This window comes from Rhinoderma darwinii, chromosome 3 (genome assembly GCF_050947455.1).
Source record: "Rhinoderma darwinii isolate aRhiDar2 chromosome 3, aRhiDar2.hap1, whole genome shotgun sequence".
Lineage (NCBI taxonomy): Eukaryota > Metazoa > Chordata > Amphibia > Anura > Rhinodermatidae > Rhinoderma > Rhinoderma darwinii.
The window spans coordinates 96,343,535-96,358,666 of record NC_134689.1 but is presented as its reverse complement, the minus strand read 5'-3'; the positions used below and the strand labels follow the sequence as shown (position 1 = coordinate 96,358,666).

Sequence of the window (15,132 nt, the reverse complement as noted above, 5' to 3'; positions counted from 1 at the left end):
GTTTTTATTTTAAAAAAACGAGCATTTTTGGCCAAGTTATGACCATTTTTGTAGTTATGCAAATGAGGCTTGCAAAAGTCCAAGTGGGTGTGTTTAAAAGTAAAAGTCCAAGTGGGTGTGTATTATGTGCGTACATCGGGGCGTTTTTAATACTTTCACTAGCTGGGCGCTCTGATGAGAAGTAACATCCTCTTCTCTTCAGAACACCCAGCTTGTGACAGTGCAGATCTGTGACGTCACTCACAGGTCCTGCATTGTGACGGCCACATCGGCACCAGAGGCTACAGTTGATTCTGCAGCAGCATCAGCGTTTGCAGGTAAGTCAATCTTACCTGCAAACGCTGATGCTGCTGCAGAATCAACTGTAGCCTCTGCTGCCGATGTGGCCGTCACGATGCAGGACCTGTGAGTGACGTCACAGATCTGCACTGTCACAAGCTGGGCGTTCTGAAGAGAAGAGGATGTTACTTCTCTTCACAGCGCCCAGCTAGTAAAAGTATTAAAAACGCCCCGATGTACGCACCTAATACACGCCCACTTGGACTTTTACTTTTAAACACACCCACTTGGACTTTTGCAAGCCTCATTTGCATAATTAAAAAAATGGTCATAACTTGGCCAAAAATGCTAGTTTTTTTAAAATAAAAACGTTACTGTAATCTACATTGCAGCGCCTATCTGCTGCAATAGCAGATAGGGGTTGCAAAATCTGGTGACAGAGCCTCTTTAAGCTTACTGGTCTATAATTACCCGGGGAAGACTTAGAGCCCTTTTTGTAAATAGGCACCACATTTGCCCTGCTCCAGTCCCTTGGCACTATACCAGTCACTAGAGAATCTCTAAATATTATTGAGAGGGACAGAAATAACGGAACTAAGCTCTTTAAGAACTCTAGGGTGTAATGCATCTGGTCCCAGGGCCTTGTGCACATTTATTTTATTTTATTTAGCTTGGACCATATCTACATTCATCCAATTCAGTATATCAACTTATATATTAACAGCACTGGCACAGGCTACATCAGCTGCTCTTTCTTCTATTGTATATACAAGGCTAAAGAACCCATTTAGTAACTCTGCCTTCTCTTGATCCCCTGTGACCAACTCCCCATTACCACTATCTAGGGGTCCTACATGTTCAGACCTTGGCTTTTTTGCATTTATATACTTGAAGAATTTTTGGGGATTTGTTTTACTATCCTTGGCCACCTGCCTTTCATTTTGTATTATTGCTAATTTTATTACATTTTTACAGATTTTTTTAAGCTCTTTGTAAAATATAAAGGCTACAGATGTACCCTCAGATTTGTATTTTTTTAAATGCCCTTTTTTTTGTCATGTATTGCCCCTTTCACAGAAGGTGTAAGCCATGTGGGATTTAATTTTAGTCGTTTATACTGGTTACCTATAGGAATACATTTTGCACTATAATTACCCAAAGTAGATTTGAAAATCTCCCATTTATCATTTGTCCCATTATTTGACATTAGTTCTTCCCAGTCCATATCCTGAATTGCAGCCCTCAACCTGGGGAAATTGGCTCTCTTAAAATTAAATGTTTTTGCCCTCCCAGCCTGTGTTTGTTTTTTACAGTATAGGTAAAATGTAACTATATTGTGATCACGGTTACCAAGGTTTTCACGAACATTGACATTCCCAACAAACTCTGCATTATTAGAAATGACCAGATCCAACAGAGCTTCACCTCTAGTCGGGTCTTCCACAAACTGGCCCATAAAATTTTCCTGCAACAGGTTGAGGAAATGTCTCCCCTTTGCAGTTGAAGCCGAACCATGACGCCAATTAATATCCCGGTAATTAAAATCTCCCATTATCACTACAGTACCCGCCTGTCCAGCCCGCTCCATCTGTTTATATAGCTGACATTCCATCTCCTCAGTTATATTGGGGGTTCTATAGATTACACCAAAAGTAAGTTTTTCACCGTTTACCTCCCTCCTCAATATCTTCACCCACTATTGTCTCTTTCACACACACCTTCATATCACTCACATACAGACCTACACCACCATCTTTCCTATTTGTCCTGTCTTTCCAAAACAGTTTAAAACCCTGTAGATTTACAGCCCAGTCATGTGAAGAGTCCAGCCATGTTTCAGCAACACCAAATATATCAGGTGTCTCAAGCACGCGGCCCGCATGCGGCCCCCTGGGGCTGTCATCTGCGGCCCGCGGGACACAGAGCCGCTAGTATAGTCTCTGGAATTCCCTGACATCGCTGTCCACATATGAACAGCAATGTCTGGGGCTTCCCCAGAGCCGGAGTCCCGGGCAGAGCGCTAGTACAGGCTCTGCTCCGGGACTCTGGAATTCCCTGACATCGCTGCCCATATATGGACAGTGTGTCAGGGTCTTCCCCAGAGCGCAGTCCCGGGCAGAGCGCTAGTACAGGCTCTGCTCCGGGACTCTGGGGAAGCCTCTGACATCGCTGTCCATACATCGACAATGATGTCAGGGGCTTCCCCAGAGCAGGAGGCGGCATCTACACGGGGCACTGCTGTGGCAGCATCTACACGGGGCACTGCTGTGGCAGCATCTACACGGGGCACTGCTGTGGCAGCATCTACACGGGGCACTGCTGTGGCAGCATCTACACGGGGCACTGCTGTGGCAGCATCCACCGAGGGCACTGCTGTGGCAGCATCCACCGAGGGCACTGCTGTGGCAGCATCCACCGAGGGCACTGCTGTGGCAGCATCCACCGAGGGCACTGCTGTGGCAGCATCCACCGAGGGCACTGCTGTGGCAGCATCCACCGAGGGCACTGCTGTGGCAGCATCCACCGAGGGCACTGCTGTGGCACTATTTAAAAAGGGGCTGCCCAATCTTGACATGTGCTAACTGAGCCGAAGGACTGCATTTAGTGACACAAACTGGAAAGCTGGATTGTTGAAATAAGCATGTGGAGAAATCTCTCAAATTTGAAACCTAGCGGTATTTTATTAATTATAGTAATATAGTGTTATAGTAGTTCAAATAACTGATTAACAATAATTTTGTATTGTATCAAATTTTAAATTCATGCGGCCCGACCACTTCACATTTTTTCTATATACGGCCCACTTACCCGGCCGAGTTTGAGACCCCTGAACTATATCTTCTTTCAGTACCAAGGCCTCCAGCTCCCTCATTTTGCTTGCTAGACTTCTGGCATTTGTGAACCTACACTTTAACTTGCCTCTCAGTTTTTCACTTTTATTATCAGAAATGTGATTTGACATTATTTGGGCATTTTTATTTACACTGCTGTTTTGTAACAAAAGGATCTCCTTATCCTGTTGTCTAGGCCTCTCCCCACAGTCTGTTTCTCCCCCCACCAATATAGTTTGACCCCTCTCCAACCTGACTACCCCTTTTTTTTCTACATTGACCTCCCTCCTCAGCCCTAGTTTAAATACTCCACCATCATGGAGTGGTTCTGTCAGGAAAAAAAATACAACTCAGCAAATCTTCATATAAAGTCAGAAACACACATACAGAAGTACAGTATGGGCCAATATCAAGCTATGGTTACTTTATTTCAGATCTCTACAGCACAGATAATGCAATAATACAGCAGTGTGCATGATACTTGCATTAGACTTATAGTTTTATCCGGACAGTAAAAATGTTTCTTCTAATTTATTTCTGTGACGCACGCTAAATGATATACACTTATGTAACTAAAGTCCAACAGCAAACCAACAACTCACTGAGTAAATATGCACAAGTTCTGGTCTACAGCTGGGCAAGCCTGGTGTGTCACATGTCAGACAATGACATTTGCTCGCATAGAAGTATTACTAATAACATCAGCATGTATTGCATTGAAAAAAGGAAGGCACAATAAGTCCTATTCTTTGAGAATAAAAATGTATAACAACATAATGTATGCAGGTATATTACAGGCCATCCCTGTGGTCCTTTTTAGGACGGACTATATAGAACTGTTAATCTAAATCACAAAGGCTCAAAGTCACTTAACAAAAGGGAGCCCACTTATAGATAACACAATCACTCAGTGTTTTAGGGGTTAAACGCCCAAGATCTGAAATCTTTCTCAGACACCAGAGATTTTTTTTCCCCAAAATAGAACCACTGCGGTCAATGGACCATTTGGGTATGTGCAAACGGTAGCAGGCTTTTACATTTGAAAAGACAGACTGTTTGAGAAAACAGCTGCCTCGTTTCAGACGTAAATGCTCCTCCTCGCATTTTGCGAGGCTTCTCTGACAGCCGTAAATTTTGAGCTGTGCTTCATTGAGTTCAATGAAGAACTGCTCAAATTACGTCTGAAAGAAGTGTCCTGGACTTCTTTTGACGAGGCTGTATTTTTACGCGTCGTCGTTTGACAGCTGTCAAACGACGACGCGTAAATGACAGGTTGTCTGCACAGTACGTCGGCAAACCCATTCAAATGAATGGGCAGATGTTTGCCGACGTATTGTAGCCCTATTTTCAGACGTAAAACGAGGCATAATACGCCTCGTATACGTCTGAAAATAGGTCGTGTGAACCCAGCCTTTTTGTTATTCAATGGACCATTTTTGTTATTGACAGTTAAGCCCCATTCACTCAAATGTGTTTCTGGAGCAGAAGACAATCATGGATAACTTCTTTAAAGACAGACTAGAAATCAATTCCAGATTGTGGTTTAAAGGAGACCAGCTGACAATATTTTAAATGAAAAGCTAGGGCTACAGATCTACTTATGCCAGCGGATGCCTATTGCAGGATCTCCACAAGACTTGAGTAACATGATGTGGCTACTGTACAGTTATCTGTAGTAGTAAATTGAACTTTTGCACACAAAAAAAATAAAAATAAACTTGTAAACTGTGTAAGCTGCTTTGTCACAGACAATGAGTTGTACATGGTGGCTTTAAGAACATGAGCCACCATGTTGCGCAGTCTTCAGTCTACCTCTAGCCTAAAAGTACTCTAAAGCCTTATGCACACGGTGTGCCCATAATTACGGCCCACGATTGCGGGCACTGTCGGCCACGGGCCGCATTTTCGGCCCGTGCTCCAATACAAAGTATGGAAGCACGGCCTGTAAAACGCAAAAGATAGAACATGTTCCAACTTTTGCGGTACAGTTCTACGGCACGGACACATGTCCATAGCGATACGGAAAGGTGTCCCTGGCCAATAGAACCGAACGGGTCTGTAATTGCGGACCGTGTTACTCTCCGCAATTACTGAGATTTTTTACGATCGTGTGCATGGGGCCTTAGAGCATACATGTATTTTTCTTCTGATTTATGGCGATGTATAAATCCACATTGACTTACCCAAAGCTTGTTTTCAAAATAATAAGCACCAAGTAGCTTCACAATGTTGTGGTGATTGCAGGTCGCAAGTATTTCTATTTCAACCATGTAGTCCTCCAACTCCTCTTCACTCTTAGTGTCTATAACTTTGGCAGCAGCCAAGATGCCAGTTTCCCTGTTTTTGGCCTGAAAAAATAAAAATAAACAAATTTAATGCTAAACGGTTACATTTATTGCATGTTTTACCCAATAACTTAAAAAAAACAACACAAAAGAAAAATGACAGTGACTAGCGATCTCTATAACAAAAAAAGGTGCCCAATGAGAATGACAGCTCAATCACTACAAAACAAGCCCTACGAAATTAAAACAAAAACATACAGCATATAAACGTTTATATACTACTCAGTGAACACACAAAGAATGAAAAGATGAAATGACATAGCAAAAGTAAAAAATTTTTACACAATGGCGGATTTAAAAGATACATAAACATTGTTCACAAGAGGAAAACTTCAAAATACAAAATGATTGTTGCGGACATCAATGCCAAATTCTACTTGACAGAAATAAGGATAATGGACGAGAACCACATTGCGTTCCCAATGGAAGAATACCCCGAGGATGTTTTAGAACGTCAGTGGCAGTCACACAGACTAGATCTGACCAGACAGGTTATGACGACAAAGATGTTTTGGCTGACAGTTAAGAGGTCCAATGATATTAATTCTATGGGGAAAAAAAAGGAAAGAAATATCTGCCAGAAAACAAAATCGGACAAGTTCGTCCACAAGCCTCTAAAACGACACATTGGATTAGAGTGTCAACACCTGAACATTAGGTTTATAAGAAAATACTGCGTATGACATATTACATTACGGCCCGAAAGGCACCTATAAGCGCCGTATTACAGCAGTGTGAATGATGCCTAAAGCTATGGTCTACAATGTTCACACAGCAAATACATTGCTACAACCTAATACTATTCTGCAGCTCCTTACAGCCTCCAATAAGCAGTTTGGGTTGGCAGGCATCACTAGGTTAGGATCATTTCATTGCTTCGTTGAGAGACTTTGAATTTCACATTACAAATCACTTGAGCGGATATAGACTTTACGGGGAACTTCCAAGATTAATTTTTTATTAAAGAAGTTATCCAACTAGTGAATAAAATGTTTTTTTAAAAACCAGCTGCAAATGCGATAAAACAATCATTACGCACCTCCTTTCCCCGTGATCCAGCGCTGATGGTTCGGTGGTCCTCCTGGTCTTGGTTTACACGTGGACAGAATGTGACGACTGCAGCCATTCAGATGGCTTAGTGGTCACGTGCTGTATTGTTGGCATCACCGCTCATTGATGGGAGCCATGATGCCAGGAATATTGGCTGTATTTTACATACGATGTCAATTTTTAAATTGTGACCAAACAATCTGGCTCCAAATACATTATTTCCAGCCTTGCAGAAGGACAACCAATCTGTATATGAACCAATACACACAGAATTAATATACTTAAAAAGGAATTCTATCACGTTGCCCTTGTGTTGAGAATAGGAAGATAAGGGGGCACTTTTGTTTGTTTTTTAGAAACAAAATGGCATAGTTCACACGTTGTAGCTTTGCACCGTGGATTTCAGGGCATGCTGTGGGTTTTTCTTCATCCGCAGGACATCTATTCTGTTACGGATTTTCATAGCGGACTGCTCTCTTTGCAATACAAAAGGGTAAGATCCGTGGAAAATCGCGACAATTTGTGGCAAAATTCTATGTAGGTTTTACTGCATAAATCCGCAGCTAAATCTGAGGAAATTTTACTAAGAATTCAACATTAACCTGAGCTACAATGTGTTGAAATGGTGGTAAAGCCCGCAGTCAACCATATTTTTGGATCCTGGTCTTGAATTAGTGGCTATTAATATAAAGTGGATAAAAATATGGACATTTTACTTTATGCTTGATAATAGGGCATTTCCACTTTCATTTTCTCTTAACTTTAAATTGACCCTCTGGAATCCAAAGTGTTATCATTGGGGTAGTTGTCATGAATATATAAGCAAGTTGTTGGAACATATGTGTTTAACATGACGTTTTATTATCGCTGCAGCAAGGAATGCTGGAAGATTGAAGCTCTGAAGCCTTCAGATCAGTGAATGGAGCTCCGGACTATAATACATGCCGTAACTTGGGGTTAATTCAAGTAAAGTAATGTATATATATATAAATCTATGTAGATTCATTCTTCATTTAAACTGTAAAATGGAGTTTAAAAGTGAACATACTATTTAACAGCTAAAAGCCACATCTGCAGTAAAAACACAGGATTATTACCCATCTAATATAAAGTATAATTAAAAACTAAAACGACGCCTACCATACTTTCAAATGTAAAAGAGACTGGGATTTATTAATGCTACACAATCATCAACCATAAATGCACAACACCCTGTAAATAGAAAGCAGCAATGTCTACCCATCCATTGGACCATTTGGGAGGGAACATGTGCGTTTTAACTTCAAATGAAGCGTGAGAACTAAAACAAGGCTCTAAATACAGAAATCAAAGAACCTAATAATTAAAACTACAGTTCAATAAGAAACCAACTTGTACATGATCCAACAAAATACTCATTTAAAACAGTTCCAGATTTCCCCGTACCACTATGACTGTACACGTTAATCAGCTAGCTTACAATCGTGAGGTGTGCCCGCAAGTACATACATGTTCTGCAGGCTTGAACTTTAGACCGATATGGCACGGAGAGCTTACTTCATACATTGAGGAACAGCACATTGATAAATGCTATGACTGTACAATCCATCCTAACTTTATTGAAGCAATACCATTAACATAATTTAATAAGCATTAATTAGTATTTGCAGAAACTAGGTTTAGTGCTCTTCTTTTAGGCTCAACCCACTGCATTCCGAAGGATGTGCAAGTTTAGGTTGCCTATAAAAAAACCTGCCTTCTAGAGATGAGCAAATACTCTCGCCTGATTTGCCAGTCCATAGAATATAATGGTACAATCGAGTTGCCTATTTTTATTATCTTATATTTTTGCAACTCTCCGACCTGTTAAATTGGACTTCTTGCAAGGTTTTCCAAACTGGCTTCCATGGACTGATATCTGGTAATCACATGGTGGGCCATTATATTAAATAATCAAATAATCTTTTCCAGATGAAACGGAGAAGCCATACCCCATTTTTTGAGCTTCAAAAATAAGGCGTGACTTCTCCTTATATCAGGGGTCTAAAACTCGGCCGGGTAAGTGGGCCACATATAGAAAAGATGTGACGGCCCGCATTACTTCCAAATTTGATACAATACAAAATTATTGTTAATCAATTAGTTATTTGAACGAATATAATACTACATTACTATAACAATGCTGCATTACTATACTAATACTACATTACTATAAGAGTAATAATACAACATTACTATAATAATACCGCTAGGGTTAAACGTAACGCAAATTTGCGCGATTTCTCCATGTGCTTATTTCAATCCAGTTTTCCAGCTTCAGTGTCGCTAAATGCAGTCCGGCGGCTCAGTTGGCAGCGTTTGGCAGACATACTAAATGTCATGATTGGGCAGCCCCTTTTTAGATAGTGCCACAGTGCCCTCAGTAGATGCAGCCACACAACCCTAGATGCCAGTGCCCTTGTAAAAACTGCAACACACCCCTAGATATTGCCACAGTGCCCTCTGTAGAAACTGCCACACACCCCTAGATACTGCCACAGTGCCCTCTGTAGATACTGCCACACACACCCCCAGTAGACCGCTCCATTGGGGCTCCCTCTAGGAGTGGAATCCCCAGCCAGAGCGTTGCCGACACTTTGGCTAGGGATTCCTCTGCTGGAGGAGCCCCTGATGTCACGGTCCATACACAGTGACGTCAGGGGATACTCCTGGACCAGAACGTGATGTTAAGGGCAAGCCCAGAGCCGGTGTCCCAGAGCAGAGCACTAGTATAGGCTCTGCTCTGGAACTCTGTGTCATATGGACAGCAATGTCAGGGAATTCCACAGAGTCCCGGAGCAGAGCCGATACCAGCTGTGGGGAAGACCCTGACAACACTGTCCATATATGGCTTGAAAATGCTTCTATTGAGGAAGTGAAATGTTGTATCTGAAGGTGATTAAACTCCTCACTTTGTTTTGAGCTATGCTTTCGTGCTCTTTATTTTGTGGATATGGATATATAAAACACACACACAAATAATTATATATATATACATATATATATATATATATATAATTTTTAATATTTTTTTTAATTAATTCTTTAAAATAAATCTTAAATGGTTTAATATCTGGAGAAACCTTCTGAATGTTCTTAAGTCTGAAAGTTACGCCTTTATTTTTACCGAGATGCTACGGAAAGGACACTGATGACCGAAGTACACTTTAGGCATACAATGCTGTAATCGTGTGGGAACTAGGAAATAACCTGTTACACAAGTTTTCTATAGATATTAAAGCAGAAGTTCACAGTGGTATGAAGCAGGACCTGGCTAAAACTTATTACATTTTTCAGAAAGCCCCAACTTCTGCAATACTCCATATACAGGCTTGTTTATCAGTTTTATAAAGAATACATACACTATTTGTATAGGCACAAGGCATATAACATTAAAGGCTATGTAAACCTTTGTAAGGGATTTTTTTTTTTTAAATAAAAATGTCAGTTAGGCTTCGTTCACATCTGCGTTGCCGTCCCGTTCTGACGTTACGTCGGAGGTTTCCGTCAGAACGGGACCCTGAGCAGACACAAAACGGACACCGACGGAAACCAGGGGTTTCCTTTTCCATCACCATTGATTTCAATGGTGACGGATCCGGTGCCCATGGTTTTAGTTTGTGTCTGTTGTGCACCGGACCAATCGTTTTGCCTGAAGCAATAGCGTAGTCGACAACGCTATTGCTACCGGCAAAACGACGGGTCCGGTGCACAAGAGAGACAAACTGAAACCACAGGCACCGGCTCCGTCACCATATCTGGAGCATTGCAGAAGTTGGGGCTTTCTGAAAAATGTAAATGTGCCCGCCCTTTTGCCGGAAGCGATAAAGAAGCAATAGCGTAGTCGACTACGCTATTGCTTCCTGCAAAACTACGGGTCCGGTGCACAATAGAGCCGAACAGAAACCATTGAAATCAATTGTGATGGAAACCTCTGGTTTCTGTCGTTGTCAGTTTGTGTATGCTCAGGTTCCCGTTCTGACGGAAACCTCAGACGGAACGTCAGAACGGGATCCCAACGCAGATGTGAACGAAGCCTTAGTGTGTTTGGTGCAAAAATTAGTTTTACTTTTTGAGATACATGCAGGAATATCAGTCACATCAAAGTTTATAACTTGTGATAGATTACAGGTGGATTCTGTGAAGAGACACGCAGGACCCGCTATCGCTAACCCAGTCAGTCCCGTGGACCTGACGGATTCAGGTCGTAGCACACGATACAGCTGCTCTGTATACAGGATACAAAGCAGCTGTATCTCAAAAAGTAAAAATCTTTTTTTAATAAAAACGAATTTGAAAGTTGCACCAATCACACGAACATTTTTAATTAAAAAAAAAAAAAAAAAAGTACTGAACATGCGTCGTATGAACTTTTGAGTAGATGTGCGTGAATCATTGTGAAAGAATTACACAGCTTTTTCGGAGATTCCGTACAGCTGTGCTTCTGAAAATATTAAATGGGGTTATTCAGGATTACTTTTTTCTTCTTGCTCATAAATGACCATTTTAATAGAAATTTAGAAGTTTGTAATTCAGCTTTATTTAAAAATTATGTTTTGGCCATGGTAGTACGTAAACATTGCAGCTGCGGCTCAGCCCATACATTTATCCCGTCAAGATCAACTAGAAACTCAAGCCAACGAGGTTATGTATATGGGAGCCTCCTGACTTATATGGCAGATGTTGGGGGGAAAGCTTAATCTGGTAGGCTGAATTTCAACATGCCCAATCCTTTGTTCCCATGAAAACTCTGGCAGCAGCTTACTCCTCCCTCCGACTGAGCATGCAATGATGGTTGAGTCAGCAGAACAAGTGTTCCGTGAACAGCACTCGTGTTTGACTATTTCTTGTAAAATGGCCAAAAATAAAATAAAAATAGTTATAAATACTAATCTCATACAACTCTTACATTAGCCCTTCAGGTGGTCTTTTACAGTCATCTATCCCTGGTATAAAAAAATTAAATAAACAAAAAAGTGGTAATTGTCATGTGACCTTTTCTGTGCCATTGCTAATGAAAAGATAGTCTATGTTTTATTAATAGAGTATTTTAGAGTCTTCTGAAACATGTTCAAGAAAAACACTGCAAGCAAAATAGACGAAAATAGCTACCTAGCTGTATAAGTAGTTCAATGCAAATGGAGAAGTCACCTATAGCTTCTCTTAGGCCCTGTTCGCACAGAGTTTTTTTGCAGGCAGAAAGATCTGCTTCAAAATTCCTTCAGGGGGGTGTTACTCACAATGCGCATGTGCTAACATTCCACCTGGCTTAGAAAGAGTGCCATCACCTTTCAAATAAGGCCTTGGTTTTGGCAGGAGGCAAGATCGTTGTTTCTCGAGCCTGTAGAACGTAGGAGCGGGCATTCAAGGCCAGGGTACGTTTGTGGATGCGTTCTAGATACTTAACGTGTTATAGGACGTTATTAATCCTTGCCGTTCTCTCTTTCTTAAGATTAGATGTGTACTCGATCAGAAGGCCTATCAAAAAACAGTTGTAAGCTTCCCATATCAAAAACCGGTGAACGTCGTCTGATGAATTGATTGAGAAAAATTAAAGGGAACCTGTCACCAGCATTTCACCTATTAAACCGACTATACCTGGTGGTAGAGGGTGAAAAATCATTTCTATATAACCTATAATTATCTTCTTAGTCGGCTCTGTAGCTTTAGTATTTAGCTTTTTAGTGTTCCCACACCGTATGCTAATGAGCAGAAAAGAGTCATATCTTCATTTGAAAAGAGTCAAATATTCGTTTTGAAAAGAGTCAAATCTTCATTCCTCAAGTCTTTCCGAGTTTACCTCACCTTCTTACTTTTGATTGACAGCTCCTCGCCTTCCCCCAGCACACAACATCCCGCGCTTGTGCATTGATGTCCTCCTTTGGTGTGTGCGCACAAAGGGACACCGGATTATTACGATAAAAGGCGCGAAACGTTTGCAGACCGTTATTTACAGTAGGAGGAGGAGTTTAGGAAAGGGGATAACGGCAATGAACTTTTTATAGCAGCAGCTAGTGAGGGAGAAATAAAGTTCAATAGGTGAAATGCTGGTGACAGGTTCCCTTTAAAGAGGCTCTGTCACCAGATTTTGCAACCCCTATCTGCTACTGCAGCAGATAGGCGCTGCAATGTAGATTACAGTAAAGTTTTTATTTTTAAAAAACGAGCATTTTTGGCCAAGTTATGACCATTTTCGTATTTATGCAAATGAGGCTTGCAAAAGTACAACTGGGCGTGTTGAAAAGTAAAAGTACAACTGGGCGTGTATTATGTGCGTACATCGGGGCGTGTTTACTACTTTTACTAGCTGGGCTTTCTGAAGAGAAGTATCATCCACTTCTCTTCAGAACGCCCAGCTTCTGGCAGTGCAGATCTGTGACGTCACTCACAGGTCCTGCATCGTGTCGGCACCAGAGGCTACAGTTGATTCTGCAGCAGCATCAGCATTTGTAGGTAAGTAGCTACATCGACTTACCTGCAAACGCCGATGCTGCTGCAGAATCATCTGTAGCCTCTGGTGCCGACACGATGCAGGACCTGTGAGTGACGTCACAGATCTGCACTGCCAGAAGCCGGGCTTTCTGAAGAGAAGTGGATGATACTTCTCATCAGAACGCCCAGCTAGTAAAAGTAGTAAACACGCCCCGATGTACGCACATAATACACGCCCAGTTGTACTTTTACTTTTCAACACGCCCAGTTGTACTTTTGCAAGCCTCATTTGCATAAATACGAAAATGGTCATAACTTGGCCAAAAATGCTTGTTTTTTAAAGATAAAAACGTTACTGTAATCTACATTGCAGCGCCGATCTGCTGCAATAGCAGATAGGGGTTGCAAAATCTGGTGACAGAGCCTCTTTAAGTCTAGCTAAGTACTCTTCAGATCAACCTGGACCAGGGAGGTTTTAAAAGAGATTTGTTTGATTTCCAATAGAATGGCCATGAAAGGTTCTTCCTTCGTGTTCTGAGAAGAAAATAGTGTTGATTATATTAGCTTCCAGGAGGGGTAAGGCTGAATGGGGCAGAAAATAAATAATATCTATTTAGTATTTAGGAGTAGGAGTCATGGGGGGGGTGGGGATAAAAAATATAATTTGGGTCATGAAAGTATAACGTTCGTCAGGTGTCGAGCAGCTGATAGGAGTGTATGGTATGTTTAAGGCCAGGAAGAGATGCATATGACAGATAAGAGCTACCCCGGGAGATATTCCGGAAGGGATACAGGGTAAAATTGAATTCTACTCCTAGAACCAGTAGTCCCTCTGCAAAGTCAAATAAATCATCCAGACAACTCCAGTGCTGAAGATTGATTAAAATTAGGAAGGTAGATTAAAGCCAGTGTATATTTGATAAACAATCTTGCCCTTGATAAGTAGCTGACATCCCTCTTCATCACAGCGTTGCTCAAGCAAAGCCCATGGTAAGGTATTAGAAGTTAGAAGAGAAGATCGTCTGGATCTGGAGTATGGGGAGTATCTGTGGCAGCTATCAGGAAACCTACAGTTGGGGAGGCACAGAGTGGCAAAAAGGAGTCTGCTGCAAAAAAGCCACATGTATTTGCTTTATCCACAGTAGATTAACACCCTGCCACCGCAGCTATTTTTCTTTTTTTTCCTTTTCGCCTTTCAAAAGCCATATCTTTTATTTTTATTTTTCCGTCTACACAGCCGTATGGGCTTGTTTTTTGCGATATGATTACGGCAATACCAAATTCATATTTTTTTTTACTGCTTTTACATAGAAAAGAAAAATTTGTTAAAAGAATATTGGTTTTGGTATAACTTTTTCCCGTCGATGTAGAAGTATGAGGGCTTGATTTTTTTGCAGGACGAGCTGTCATTTTTATTGGTACTAGAGGGTACATACATCTTTTTGATCACTTTTCATTCTATTTTTGGGGAGTTGTGGTGACCAAAAAAACAGCAGTTCTAGTTTTTTTTTTTTTGCATATGAACTTTTTTTTACACTTACAGTACACTGCAAAACCTACGTATTGGCATTCATTAGGCACCCAGGATGCCATGACAACCATCGGCACCCCACAATCACCTTATAAAAAGGTAAGGAAATTATAAAAATATAACATTAAAGGTGGGAGATGTAGCTAGGAGCAACTCTAAGGCCAAGTGCGCACGATACGTATTACGTGCGGATTTGCCACACGTATTTTCCAGCGGCAAATCCACACCGTAATACAGTACCAGCAAAGTAAATGAGATTTCAAATAATCTCATCTACATGTTGCAGATTTTATCCGCAGGTAAATTGACCTGCGATGCGTATTCAAAAATCCCCAGCAAATTACCTTGCATTTCCACTTGCAAATTGCATGGGACAGGTTTAAAAAAAATAAAAATAAAAAAAACACAAACCACACCATAATGTAAAAACTGCACCTGAAAACGAATAAAAAAAAAAAACAACGCACTATTTAGGTGTACCATGCACCACACACCACTCCCCTCAAGACTAGTGGGAGTGGCTATTATTATTTAAAGCACCTGCTCGCCCTTTCATCAGCATTTCTGGCCTGGCTGTGTCCATTTGTAAGTATGGCCTTTGTCGGTGTTTTTGTATATGTCCCTGTGTTTTTATCGGTTCTGTTTG

General features: G+C 41.2%; 1 protein-coding gene across 1 annotated transcript in view; it reads right to left on the bottom strand.

Annotated features, from left to right (window-relative positions):
• Positions 1 to 15,132, bottom strand: part of STK10 (serine/threonine kinase 10) — a 132,234-nt gene that overhangs the window by 101,449 nt on the left and 15,653 nt on the right. Inside the window, exon 2 of the mRNA XM_075856498.1 lies at positions 5,294 to 5,458. Coding sequence (XP_075712613.1) covers positions 5,294 to 5,458 — 165 coding nt within the window. The remainder of the gene's footprint in view (positions 1 to 5,293; positions 5,459 to 15,132) is intronic.